Consider the following 14,202-nt stretch of genomic DNA (forward strand, 5'->3'; position numbering starts at 1 on the left):
TCAGGTAAAGTAAAAACATGAAAGGCTCTCTCTAGAGCCAGTGTTTGGTTTGTCTGTTCTGGGCTAGTGTAGAAACATGGAGGAGCAACATGGTGGATTCCGTAAAGAGGACCCGCTCCCTATGTAGATATGAAGGGCTCATTCTAAGCTAACAAAAACATAACGATTCTTAGTTTCAGGTGATTATACACTAATGAAAACATATGAATACTATATTCCATTTCTGCTAATAGATCCCCGAAATGTTGCACACTGTTCCTTTAACAATATGTCATGATAAGTTTATAAAATACAACACATTGTCAAAGATTAAACCAGTGGTTCTCGACATTCTTGTTATTGTGAGTTGTTAGAGTAATTTCCCCTCTAAACTTCTCATTTGGTTTCATTTAGATAACTGCTCATTGCCTAAAAATGTTGATTTTCTCAAAAAAGCAAAGATTCTAGAAAAGTCCAAAAGGGGTTTATAGGCTACGTTTGTGTATAAGAACTTTACTTTTTCTTGTTTCCTCTCCCACTAATCATCTTATGTCCCCTCTGATTTATATTGTGACTTTTTGGAGGGGGCCCAACCCCTAGGTTGGGAACCACTGGACTAATACCTAAACGGCCAACAATTAAATGTTGCTTACACAATAATGCATCACAATCTATTAATAGAATGTATAATAGACCTACAGTATATCAGTCACAGGCCATTTTTCTGCAGAACAAGTACTTTTTCTTTTTACTTTGGTACATTTTGCTGATGCATCTGTACTTTTAAACATCTGTACTTGAGAGGGATTTTCTTTTTTAGTGAAGGGCTATTACTTGTTATGAAGTATTTTTTACATTAATGTATTGGTACATTTACTTACAGTAAATAAAGGACATGAATACTACTTCCGCCACTGATTTTAAGTTCCTAAACAGGAACTGACTACTCCACACGGCCAGGAACAAACAGCTGGAGTTCTTTATTTATGTATTGGCCTAAAAGTATTCAAATGTAAATATTTTCAGTATAAAAATAAATGAATCAGCCTGTAAAATCTCCTCAAAGTGCATGTTTTTTTCTAGAATGTAAACTTCCCTCCAATGTTCCTAACAACCCTTTATTTCCAGAAAAATAGTAAAGAGGTCTGGTCTGGCAACTTGCACTTTGATATATGTTTTCAAACCAACGGGAGACAACTAACAGAACTAAAAGGTAAATGATTTAATGTTACAAGAGGATCAGTCGCAATGTAACATGGCTATAGCAGATACTGACAACAGAGGACCAGCAGGGATGTAAAACAAATGCTGTTTATTGGTATTTCAACTAATATGGTCCATCTACTGCAGTAGCTCCGCAGGACATGTATCCCCCTTAAAAATAAAAAAGGAAGCATGTCATTTCATTTTGCAAATCCACTCATGCTTCCCTTCACACATCACACATGCTCAAACTGAATGGAAAATTAAATATTATCCAACAATAACAGTGGCCAGAAGAGGCCCTTTGTGGCACTGTGCAGCAGCTGTGTGAGACAGAACAGATACATTATGCAAACACACACACACAGAGACATCCAAACAAGTTTCCACGCTTCAAACAGAAACATGTTACACATTCACCCCCCGGCTGTGTTTACAGATAAGATTCTGAATATCAATGACAGTGGCCAAACAAGCATATCTGTACAGCGTCTATAGGCTATTCCTAACACACTGGTCTTGTGGTGATCTAGTGAGTAACATTATGTCTCTTACCATCCTATAATTACCATCAGCACTTTTTTCTACAACCAGGATATGCACTTTCACAAACCTGTCTCTGTGTCCATCATGTTTATTTGGAAGCTATGGATGTCTTGTGTAAACCAGAGGCCAGTACACAGTGTTTTGGAGCTCTGCCCGTGCTGACAGACCTCTGGAGGAGAGGCAAACGCTTGGTCCCTGAACACAGCAAACTGGACCAAAGGACACAGCTGACACAGAATCACAACCACACAGGAGCAAACAAAGAGCTCAGGTGCTTTCATTGATTTAACAGATAGAGTCACTGAGGTCAACATCATCGCTGTTAAGGACAACAGAGGCATTCAAAAGTTCATCACGGTGGATTTAATTTCTTCTCCCATTGCAGCTGAGCTTTAATGGTTTTATCACCTTTGTCGCATCTTTTTCACGCTTTCTTTCCTTTTTTTCTACTTGTGCCAACGAGCTGATAGTGTTACTACTCTACATCCGTCTTTTGTCCCGTGAGAGCCTCTCACAGGGTGAGCAGCTGTCTTGCAGAGGCGGCCTCTGGCTTTATGTTGTTATCCATTGAATAACTCACAATCACACCCTGACATGCTCAGACTTACCTGAAACTGCCATGAAACTAACACACAGAGACAGAAACTGTGACTCACACGCCCAAATTATACAGTCCACACATCGGATCACTAACTGTTTCGTTCTCATCCCACGCGTCAGACGTTGCTGCTCCTGCCACCAGAGTCATTGTTGTATGTTAAGTTTTGATACTCATATCAAAGACAGTTCAAGTGGAAAGACAAGCCATTCAGAAAATAACATGTGCACATATATTGACATTTACATATAGGGACATATATTGTGATTTAATATCTGTTGACCACATGTGTGTGCTAATATATGGCAGAAATATTTATAATAATATATAATTCATAAATATAATATTTATGCAAACTGTACTTATCTATCATATGTATATATATATATATATATATATATAGTGTATATATACGTATATATATATATATATATATATATTATACATATTTATGACTTATCTACACATATATACGTGTATGCATGTATGCATACACACACACACACATATATATATATATATATATATAAATATATATATATATATGCAGGCATTTATTTGTTTTTATTTATTTATATCATTATTATTACTATTTATATTATTATTACTCTTTTTTTACAATAATTTAAGTATGAATTATTAGTACTTGGTTAAAGATTGTGTATTTATCGTGTTATGTTAAAATTCAATCAAAATATTGAACTAAATGATTAAAAATAAAACATAAAATAATGACAAAAAATATATATATATGCAAACATTTATTTGTTTTTATTTAATTAATTTCAATTATTATTATTTATATTGTGTGTATTATTTGTATTATTATTACTTTTTATAATTATTTAAGTATGGATTATTAGTACTTGGTTAAAGGTTGTGTATTTATTTGTGTTATGTTAAAATTCAATAAAAAAATATTGGGGAAAGAAATATAATATGTATGTAGGCATACATGCATTTGTAATATGTTGTTTAATACACAGTGCAATGTACACCCCTATATTCACCATAAATAGATATGTATTTGATAAAATTGCAAATTGTGTGGTACAAACTAGATAAAACATTAATAATCGATTTTAGGCTGGAGTTCAGAGGAGATGGGGGCTGGCCTGTATTATCAAGGATATGTTGAATAAATCTAATATATTTAACACAGCCTACCAATCAGAGTAGACTCTGTATCTCGCCCCTTCTTCTCTCAGGTGTTGTTTGCACATATGGACGGTGGGTGGCGCTGTTATATCAAATTCATTCACATAATACTAGACAGGTTAATCATCTTCACCTGCCTTTTTACAAAACAAAACATGGCCAGTACTCCCTCAGATATCGTGGTGTACAAATATGGAACACCAAAATACATGTTATCAAGAGCTCGTTATCCTTAGAACATTTTAAAAGGAAATTATCATCACATTTAATTCATGATGTCTAATTATCTTTTGATATGTTTAGATATATTTTCTTTTTCTTCTGTACTGTTTTTTGTATGTATTTCATTGTTTTTATTGGATTGTGTTCCACTGTTTGGTTAGGCTTTTCTGCACATTTTGTGTACTTATTGTTGTTGTTTAACTTTTGTTGTATTTTTTAAATTATGTTAGTTTAGATTTTTCTTCCTTTTTTGTTATTGTTTTTCCTCCTCCTGGGGTTGGGGGGGAGGTCCTTTGTATAAGCATGTGGCTTCTTGACCTCTCCTGACACATTTCTTGTTTGTTTTTTTCATCAACTGGATTTTGTGCAATTTTATATATGGGCAAATAAATAAAAATCGTGAATAATGACTTTACAGTGGAGTGTTTTCATACAGGAAAACCGTGTTTGCTGCTGCTGTCTTTCTCCCGTGGAGCCGAGACAACAGAAAAAAACATACTAATTCCCATTGATATAGGCTAATGTATATAACAGTACCTTTTATGACACGGTGATGGCATCAGCCATTCTTTATGGAGTGGTCTGCTGGGGCAGCAGCATCTCAGCTGCGGAGAGGAAGAGATTAGACAGAGTGATCAGGAAGGCCAGCTCTGTCCTGGGATGCCCCCTCGACCCAGCGGAGGTGGTTTGAGAGAGGAGGAGGATGATGGCTAAGCTGTCATCCATGATGGAGAATGACTCCCACCCCATGCAGGACACCATCTCAGCACTTGAGAGGTCCTTCAGCAACAGGCTGCTCCACCCAAAGTGTGTGAAGGAGCGCTATCACAGGTCCTTCCTTCCTGCAGCTATCAGACTCCACCACCAGCACTGCTCCCAGTAGACCACAACCAGCACTGCTCCCAGTAGACCACAACCAGCACTGCTCCTAGTAGACCACAGCACTGCTCCCAGTAGACCACAACCAGCACTGCTCCCAGTCGTAGACCATTTACTTACACACCAAAAAACTGACAAGATCCTGATATTTTCAGGTGGAATTTCATTCGTTCATTCATTCTCACTGTGCAATATCATTTTTCCACTTGTGCAATTTTTGTAATAGTCTGTTTATTGTCAATACTGCATGTACTGCTCCTATTGTTATGCTTCCTTCTATTTAAATGGTTCATATTTTGTTACACTTTGTTTAGCTCTTTTACTGTGTTAGCTGATGCATCTTGTTTTTTGCACTATCCCCTTTGCTGCTGTACACTGCAAATGTCCCCTCTGCGGGACTAATAAAGGAATATCTTATCTTATCTTATCTTATATGATGACATGTATTATCATCAGGACTCTGATAAACTGTCCTGTCTCTTTAAATGCGCTGCACGCTGCGTCCTCGGCGCATGCGCAGTAAGGCAGAGCAGCATGCGCAGTAAGGCAGAGCAGCAGCCCCATGAACAACAACAACAATCAGTCCAGCTACAGTGAGGCTAGCAGGAGAAACGAGAGATGGCTCCGTGAATGCTCAGCTCTTCTGGCCCTCATCACAATACTAATCCCAGACCTACTGCTGCTGTTTCTGTCGGAGTTGTATATATATATACATAGATGGTGCCGAGCCCATGAACTTAGCCAGTCAAAGCGGGGATGCTGGCGGAAGCCAGCTTCTCTTCGCCAACTTCAACCAGGACAACACGTAAGAGGACAGGGCCGGGGACAGGGGGACAGGGCCGGGGGAGAGGACAGTCTGTGCTGACTGTTAGCTAGCTCAGCGTGGAGCTGTCTGTGTGTCTCACTGGGGGACAGGGCTTCGTGTGAGACAGTCTGGGTGTGATGTCTCATATCTGAACTTACTACCAGTACAGGCTGGTGTTAGCCAGCTAGCTTATTACACCGTCACTAGCTTAGCATGCTAAGCTAACGTGAGGCTAATTTAGCCACAATACACATGTAGTTTGGGTGTCATGTAACTTCTTGGTGAGGCAGATTGTTATGATCAATATACAGACCTGTAGAAGAGAGGTACATCTGAAGTTTATGCGTTTTTGTATGTTTTGGCACAAGTGTTGAGTGGTTGTTATTTGTTAGGTTTGATAATGCTGAGAGTCACAGTCGGGGTATTTCTTGTAGTCATACTTCAATAATACATGTTGCTTAGATATGTCGTTGTAGTAACGTTATACTGTTTTGGCACAAGTGTTGTTATTTTGTAGGAGTGGCTCTACAGTTGTGCAAACAGCTGTTTTTCTTCACTGCGTATCTCCTAAAATTAGTTTTTTTTAAATATTAGACTATCAAACAATTGTGTTAAAATAATCTGTCTACATTTTCTTAATTTTTTGTAACAGTGTTAACTGGCACTAACTATTGCATCACATCAAGTCTGAACCAAAGTATGTAATATATATTCTAATGTAACATGATGTAAACTATGTACCAGAGGAAAGGTTAGGTTAGGTTCTACATCGCCCTGACTGTAAGTCACAAACTGGGTCACTGTGTTTCTTGTAGTCATACTTCAATAATACATGTAGCTTAGATATGTCGTTGTAGTAACGTTACCCTGTCACTGAGGGTTTTTCTGCTACATGTCCTGGTGACTGCTGGAGGCCTGCTTTTATTGCAGAACTGCTCCAGTCGTGTGACACACTGTCACAATCTGTCCAGTACATAAAGTGACCAATGAGACAACTGGAATTAAATAGTCAGGCTGATCCATGATGCAGTGTCCAGTCTGAAACGCCTCTGTGAGCTGTAATAATAATAACGATGATGGAGACTATCTATATCCAGTGTGTGTGTATCTTGTTCTTTCTTTGGCTTTTGAATGTACTTGAATTGTTATTACTAATTGGCCTATTATAATGCTTATAACAGTCTTTTACTCATGATTTTGTTGTCTGCTCTGTTGACCTGTTTTTATTCTGCCTATGTCTGTAAAGCACTTTGGTCAGCTCATGTTTTAAATGTGCTATAGAAATAAATTTGACTTGACTTGACTATATGGGTGTAATAGCTTGCTGATGCAATGATTGTTCAATACTGCTGTTGTGTCTATTTCTGTTGTTCATGTAGGTCCTTAGCTGTTGGCACCAAATCAGGATACAAGTTTTTCTCCCTGTCCTCTGTGGACAAATTGGAGCAGATATATGAATGTAGTAAGTATTATCTAAGCTCTGTCCTTACTTTAATGCCCTATGGATTTAAAGCTTCTACAATAACACAATCACTATTTTGTTATATTTTTGCTCAGTCATATTTTTTGAGTCTGTCTAATGCATGCTGTCTAGACTCAATCACTGCACCATTAGAAAGCTACTGTTACTTTAAATATTAATAAAGTTTGTCAGCACTTTTCCCACATCCGTATATAAAATCAAGCTTCCTCCTCATTATTGGATTTACATAATTTATAGTATGATCTCTGCAGCAGTTTTATTGTCTATGTGAACTACCCATGTATTGTGAGCTAACCTGCACCTTTTGATAATCATGTTCAATTTGAATAGCCAATGAAAATCACGCAGTAGGAGACATAGTTTGTGTAGTCAGAGGAAGAGGATGAGTGATTTGGACCCGTAAGTGGTGTCATCTTTAATTCATGAGCACAGCTTTTGCTTGATACGTTTACTGAACATGTTATAGTGAGCTAAAAGTTCTGCCGGTGTGTTCAGGAATAACGAAACCTCTGTGAATCTGCCCAAATGTGATGCTTTCATTTGCATCATTTCACTCCCTTAAAATGTGTGTTGGGGTCACAGAGAGGCAGCTAATAAAAGATGACAGGATGCCACAGAGTGAACGCTGTGAAGTGATGATTTGTGTATGTGTGTGTGTGTGTGTGTTTGTCCGTGCAGCGGACACGGAGGATGTGTGCATCGTGGAGCGTCTGTTCTCCAGCAGCCTGGTGGCCATCGTCAGCCTCAAGGCCCCCAGGAAGCTCAAAGTCTGTCACTTCAAGAAGGGAACCGAGATCTGCAACTACTCCTACTCCAACACCATACTGGCTGTCAAACTCAACAGACAGGTAGGAAGACGAGGGCAAAGAAACACCTGTCTGCCAGACGTTCTGTCTCTTGAAATAGCCACATATTCATCAAACAGAAGACATATTTAGATTGTGCAAATTTCTAATATATCAGTACAGCAAAATGTCTGATTAGTGTTCTCCTTTGACTGTGATGTTTTTAATGCTTTGTTGTTCCTCTGCAGAGGCTGATAGTGTGTCTGGAGGAGTCACTTTACATTCACAACATCCGGGACATGAAAGTGCTTCACACTATTAGAGAAACTCCACCCAACCCTTCAGGTGAGTCTGACGAATGACGAGCAACATATAGTATGTATGTAGTGTGTATGTAGTAGGTATAGTATGTGGTATACAATAGAAATGCTGGGGAAGAGGGGTTTTCCTTTTCAGTACACTGTGTGCTCAAACTGAAACCAAGGACGTGACTTTCCTGACGTGAGGTTTCGCTTTCATTTTTATGAAAGTTTATTTTTAGTTCACATTAATTCCATTTTGTTTGCCGTTGCCCTGAAGGCTGAAAACTGTCACCGCAGTCTGAGTTACTTCTGTGTGATGTTTGTCTTTTTAATACACCCACTGAACAAAAACCTCACTCACGCTGTCAGAACTATTTATCTAAATATTTAGATGATTGTAGTCTCACTATGAGTCATTCTTTCAGTTTCACTTATTGTCAACTTCAGAGAAAAATGTGGTTTTGTTGGAATCTGATTTCTCTTTCTTTCTTTCTTTCTCTGGCTTCTTTTTGTTAATTACTTTGTATTTGTGCTCATGTTTCTTCAGGATTGTGCGCCCTCTCCATCAGCAATGATAACTGTTATCTGGCCTACCCAGGCAGTGCAACGATAGGAGAAGTTCAAGTGTTTGACACAGTCAACCTGGTAGGTGAACACAAACACAGACACAAGATAAAGCCCTTATATGTCATCTTTCACACCAACCGTATGTCCGTGGGTACATAATAACCGATCATGGGACACTAAAGCCGTGTTTCCACTGCATAGTACGGCTCGACTCGACTCACTTTTTGGTACCAGGTCCTTTTCTCTAGCCGTGTTTCCACTGCAGATAGTACCCCATCAGTGTAGGCGGGATTCTCAGCTGATCGATGGGCGACGGCACGTGAAACTGCCATGACATCATCTTCGACGGGACACTCGCTGAATCATTGCAACGGCAACCAAACAGAGGATCTGCACTTTGTCAATTGTCTGGCGTGGCGGTGTAGTTTTGCAAGCTGCCATTTAAAAAAAGTCTGGATCAAGTGAATTTAAAATTGCGGTCGCTATTGACGGCAGCTTGGCTATTTAAAAACGACAGGTTTGTGCAGGGTGTCGCGCTAGTGACGATTCTCTCTGACCGATCAGTGGTCTGCAGTGTTTTAACTCCACCTTCTAGTATCGGCTCAGCTCGCTTGGATCCTCGACCACGGTGGTACCAAAAATGGGAGTGGTTCTATTGGAACCATCCACAACTTTTAATGGAATGGAAATGCAAAAATAACTGTTCTAATGTGTAACAAAGTGAACTAAACTGAACTGGACTGCTTGGTGGAAATGTGCCTTAATACTTGTGTTATATATAGCTGAGGTGCTGTTTCTGTTGCTTGTTTAAAGACCCAAAGCTAAAATGAAATGTAAATTGTCCTGTGATACTCTGTCCTCACTATTCTGACAGCCAGTGTTTCCTATCATCAGTCAGTATTTTCGGAAGTAGCGCATCTCTTAACTAGTGTCTGTATGTGTTTTCCAGCGAGCGGCTAACATGATTCCAGCCCACGACAGCCCATTAGCGGCTCTTGCTTTCGATGCCAGTGGAACCAAACTGGCCACAGCCTCGGAGAAGGTAAGAGAGTTACTGTACCCAGTACATTGGCCCCGACGTCTATGTGGCTTATTTGTGTGCGAGTTTTGTTTTCCGCCTCAGCAAATACACATCACTGTTGTTGCTTTGCCCCCGAGCGTTGTCATCCTCTGTATATCTTTCACTTCCTCCCAGGGCACAGTCATTCGTGTCTTCTCAATCCCAGAGGGACAGAAGCTCTTTGAGTTTCGAAGAGGAGTCAAGAGGTAGATGATTGACCACACCTCAGAAATTAAAGCTGTTTTACAGTGATGGACTAGCATGATGTTGTACCTGTGTTTGTGCGTGCGTTCGTGTGCACTGTATGTTCGTGTTCACTGTATGTTCGTGTTCACCTGCTCACCTGAACATTTCTCATCTTAGGTGTGTGAGCATCTGCTCCTTGGCGTTCAGTATGGAGGGCCTGTACCTGTCGGCCTCCAGCAACACAGAGACGGTCCACATCTTCAAATTAGAGACGCAAAAGGAGAAGTACGTGTACGTATCTTTCTGCCTCCGTCCTATTACGTTATAAAGCTTCTGAGGGCTGAAGTTTCCTGTCTGTTTACTTCATGGTCCTCAGAGAAACAGAGGCTTCTTACATTCTGTGTGTGTGTGTGTGTGTGTGTGTCTGTGTAGGCCAGCGGAGGAGCCCACCACATGGGGAGGGTACCTGGGCAAGGTCCTGATGGCGTCCACTACCTACCTGCCTTCTCAGGTTACGGAAATGTTCACCCAGGGGCGAGCCTTTGCCACCGTACGTCTGCCCTTCTGCGGACATAAGAACATCTGCGCCTTAGCTGTGTGAGTATATATATACACACACACACACACACACACACACCTCTATATGCAAATATACAGTATGTATGTACACATACAACACTGTTTTTGTGTTGTTGTTTTTATCATTGTTGTTGTATGGGTCCTGCATTTTGAAACATGAAGTGAAAGTGGAATCAGAAGTAATATGCACGACTCAATACCAGTCTGCTCCCTGGACACCCCTGTGATGACATACTAAATCAGTCAAATCAATCATCTGTGATGTTTGAAATTCAGTTGATGATTTTTACTAATGCAGTCTTGCTGCTCGTGCTAGCGACCAGTTTCGCTGCTTCTATGAAATATGAATCACTTAACCTTAGAACGGCACATTTTTAATGAACTTGGAGGAGTCTAAGGGCGCTTTCACACCTAACCCATGTTGTAACTGTTGTGTTATATCAGTCTGTAATAGTTAATTAATAATTGACTTCAGCCAAAGAGAACTGTGATCCAAACACAGTTTCAGCAGTTGCATAACAACAACATACAAGCCATGGTAGCTAAAGGCACTTCATCATTAAATGGGCTCTAAGATGACTGTGAATCTTTGTTTTTATTGTTTTAAATCAGGATTCAGAAGATTCCCAGGTTGTTGGTGGCAGCATCTGATGGTTACCTGTATCTGTACAACCTGGATCCACAAGAGGGAGGGGAATGCACACTTATGAAGCAGCACAGGTAACACACACACACACACAGAGTAAATACAGAGCAAATGTGGCGGTGCATGGGTCACTGCACACTTTAATCTGAAGTTTTTACAAAACAACCAGTCTGAATTTCTGAGAGTTGTGCTGAGAGTTTCTGTTTCTGAATCCCCTCAGGTTAGATGGCAGTGCTGAGCCATCTAATGAGATCCTTGAGCAGTCACATGATCGCCCACTTGTGGCCCAAACCTACAGTGCTGCTGTCACTAAAGGTATGTCAAACAAATGTTCTTTATTTACAAGTTCGTAATTTCCTACTATTGTTTTTATAGTTTCCCTGTAAGTTTGGTGGAAAGGACTATGTAATTTGGTATAGTTGAGTTTATAAGCAGTCATATACAGTATAGGAATGTGATGATACCGAAATTTAGTCGTTGATACCGATACCAGTGAAATTCTATGATTCTCGATTCCAATTCGACACCACGGTTGAAAAACAAAAGTAAAACAATAAATCCCATGTACTTCAACATACACTCCTTTATTACTGCTTGCATACTGATTTTTCTTGGGAAGTTACACATGTCATTATTCCCTCACTATTATCTATTATATATTGCTGTGAAAACATCTCATTCAAACAACTGTATTTATTCAAGTTTCTTGCAAAAAAACTACATTTTACAAGATTACATTTGAACAACTCATAATACTGTTTGAATTTACCTACACCCAATACTCATTTTTTACTGAATAGAGCCTGAACGCATCATAATGTAACAGGGATAAGCAGCATGGAGCTAACAGACGGGGTGAGAGTAGATTGAAGTTTTTGCCGGTACCACTAAGTTACCCAACCTTCATCGCTTGATATTGTTTTCCTCCCACCCTACGCTGCATGCGTCCCTGAGCACACGATTCAGTGCTGCAGAATAATTTGTAAATGTTGACAAAACTTTTCAATTTTTGAGTCGTTGTTCCAATTTAAGGGGGCATTCACGTTTTACCAGTTAGCAACTCGTATTTCAGATTATTCCGGCAACACATGAATGCAGCACAAATGCCATATCTCTCAATGTTACTGAAAGTGAAAACGGTATTGCCACATGTGTCAACAAATCGAGCTGTGATTAAGGATATTTGATACACCACACAGCTGTACCTGGGGATACATAGCCTACTGTAGTGCACAGATGCCGTTTCCATGGTTGCCACCCATAGCGTCTGGTATTAATCACAGAGCGCTTGTCTGCATGAGGAGCGCAGTCAGACCCCGTGGATCCAAGCGAGTACGCAGGTTGAGTCAGTTCTTGTGACATTCCTAGTTGTATATCTCTTTAGGAATTGTACTTCTATAATTATAAGTGAGTAATTTCAGGAAGCAAATCAAGAAAACTCTTCATGACATTTGACTTTGTTCCAGAATGTAAGTCATGTACAACGTTGTTTGTTTCAGTATTTGACCTTTTGACCTCTTCCTTCCCAGGTTACTGCGAAGAGCAGGGCGCCGTGGGAGGAGCGGGGCTAGAAGACGACCTCAACGACTTGCGCCTAGAGGAGGAGAACGAGCAACCGCCGCTCATCCTCGAAACTGACTGACTGACTTAACGGATGACTGTACCCACCAATCAGAGGGCTCCTCTGGTGCTGCTATGAACATGTGACACAAGTGGAGGGGGGGCAGGGGCAGGATCAGAGACGGGGAGTGTTTTTAAACGCTCAGAGTGTTGAAGAAGCCTGTCTGTCAGTCTGTCTGTGCGTTTGTCTGTTCACATACATGTCAATCTTTATCTTCCCGCCCTCCTTCCTGCGCTCCCTCTTCCCTCAGTTAGCCTGCGCAGGCCAAACTGACGCTTTGCATGTACATGTGCCAACTGCTAAAAAAAACATGCTCCAATGTGAAAACGAGTATCTGTGAGTGTGCGCGCGTGTGTGCGCGCGTGTGTGCGCGCGTGTGTGTGTGTGTGTGTGTGTGTGTGTTGGACGTGTGATCAAAAAAAAATGTAGCTGTGTCTCCACTTAAAGACACACAGACGCAAGCACTGTGTAAACTGAAAGTGATTGTGTAAGTGCCTCTCTGCCCCAGTGTCATGGTTTCTTCTGTTTGAGAGGGGGATCTCTTTGCATTGGCTTAATAAAATCTATTTTCAGTTGTCGGATCTTAATCGAGGGTGTGTACTACTCTTTTCTGACCCTTTTCCTCTCTCTCACATACAGTCACACACCTGTCCTGCGAGGAGTGTGGCATCTGGCTCAAGTTTACCCTCCAAAGAATGATCTAGAAGCCTTTGGCATGAGGCAGAGGTGTTTGCGAATAAGAGTGTGTGTGTTTGTGCGCTTGTGTTGAGATCTCATTTGTGTGTGTGTGCGTGTGTGCTGGGCATGTACATTAGCAAAACACTGAGTAATTAGCCCCCACTTGTTCCTCCTCCCTCACTTTTCCCCTCATCCAAACAGAGGATCTCCCCCCTCTTCAGGCCTGCAGTCATTGGTTGATTTTAAACTGATATTAATGATCTTTTTCTTTTTTTTAAATCTACATAACCAATCATAACCAATGATGTGTCATGCGTAAGAAAACATGCATGGTGTTGTTGACGTGGTACTTTGTCCATACATTGAAGACATTTGGGTGGTGAGGTTCAGTTACGAAAGGCAGGAGGCTGTCAGTCTTCAGTGACAGACAGCCTCCTCACCCTACTCTGTACATTACTAGATGTGGCAAGATATCACTGCACCATATTGTCAGGTTACGAGAAGAGTTTACACTCTGGGAAAAAAGAGTGAACTGTGGATTAAAGTTAGATTGATCTGGAGGTCAGGCTGAGGCTCATCAAGTGGTCCAGGACGCTGCATGATTCCCCATTAATCCTTTTGGTGTCTGAAGCCGCTAAACGAGGATCAGCCATGGGATTGCATTTTCTAATGATTTTGTATAAAATGTGAAACGTTCATCTGAAACTAAAATTGAAAATAAATTCCATGTTGATGTATGAGATAGGTGCCTTTTGTTCTTGTTACGCTGTGGTAACTTGCTCATTTATATTCATTAAGAGAGACCAATTAATTAATTAATTAATATAGCTACAGTGTTAGAAGCTACTGTAACTAGAAAATGTTATTTTACATCATCTCAGATTTAGTTTTACAATAATTTCATG

The 14,202-nt window shown here is 40.3% G+C and overlaps 1 protein-coding gene across 2 annotated transcripts; it reads left to right on the forward strand.

Annotated features, from left to right (window-relative positions):
* The first annotated feature begins 5,126 nt into the window (after positions 1-5,126).
* Positions 5,127-14,039, forward strand: wipi2 (WD repeat domain, phosphoinositide interacting 2). Of its 2 annotated transcripts, none has more exons than XM_074657387.1 (12): positions 5,127-5,390; positions 6,770-6,852; positions 7,552-7,721; positions 7,907-8,003; positions 8,508-8,605; positions 9,477-9,569; positions 9,723-9,793; positions 9,951-10,058; positions 10,206-10,370; positions 10,965-11,072; positions 11,219-11,313; positions 12,528-14,039. In XM_074657387.1, the coding sequence occupies exons 1-12, from the start codon at positions 5,317-5,319 to the stop codon at positions 12,638-12,640; spliced, it is 1,275 nt and encodes a 424-aa protein (XP_074513488.1). In that variant the 5' UTR covers positions 5,127-5,316; the 3' UTR covers positions 12,641-14,039. The 2 variants fall into 2 exon arrangements, with proteins under 2 accessions (XP_074513488.1, XP_074513487.1); XM_074657386.1 differs by having other exon boundaries at positions 5,128-5,390; positions 9,951-10,064.
* The last annotated feature ends 163 nt before the right edge of the window (positions 14,040-14,202 follow it).

The sequence above is a fragment of the Sebastes fasciatus genome, chromosome 13 (genome assembly GCF_043250625.1).
Source record: "Sebastes fasciatus isolate fSebFas1 chromosome 13, fSebFas1.pri, whole genome shotgun sequence".
Lineage (NCBI taxonomy): Eukaryota > Metazoa > Chordata > Actinopteri > Perciformes > Sebastidae > Sebastes > Sebastes fasciatus.

Excerpts from the sequence above, each read along its gene's own strand:
- wipi2 (XM_074657386.1), top strand. The coding sequence starts at position 5,317 with ATGAACTTAGCCAGTCAAAGCGGGGATGCTGGCGGAAGCCAGCTTCTC. Across the intron at positions 7,722-7,906 it reads CTGTCAAACTCAACAGACAG|AGGCTGATAGTGTGTCTGGA; the intron begins GTAGGAAGACGA and ends GTTCCTCTGCAG. Across the intron at positions 11,314-12,527 it reads CAGTGCTGCTGTCACTAAAG|GTTACTGCGAAGAGCAGGGC; the intron begins GTATGTCAAACA and ends CTTCCTTCCCAG.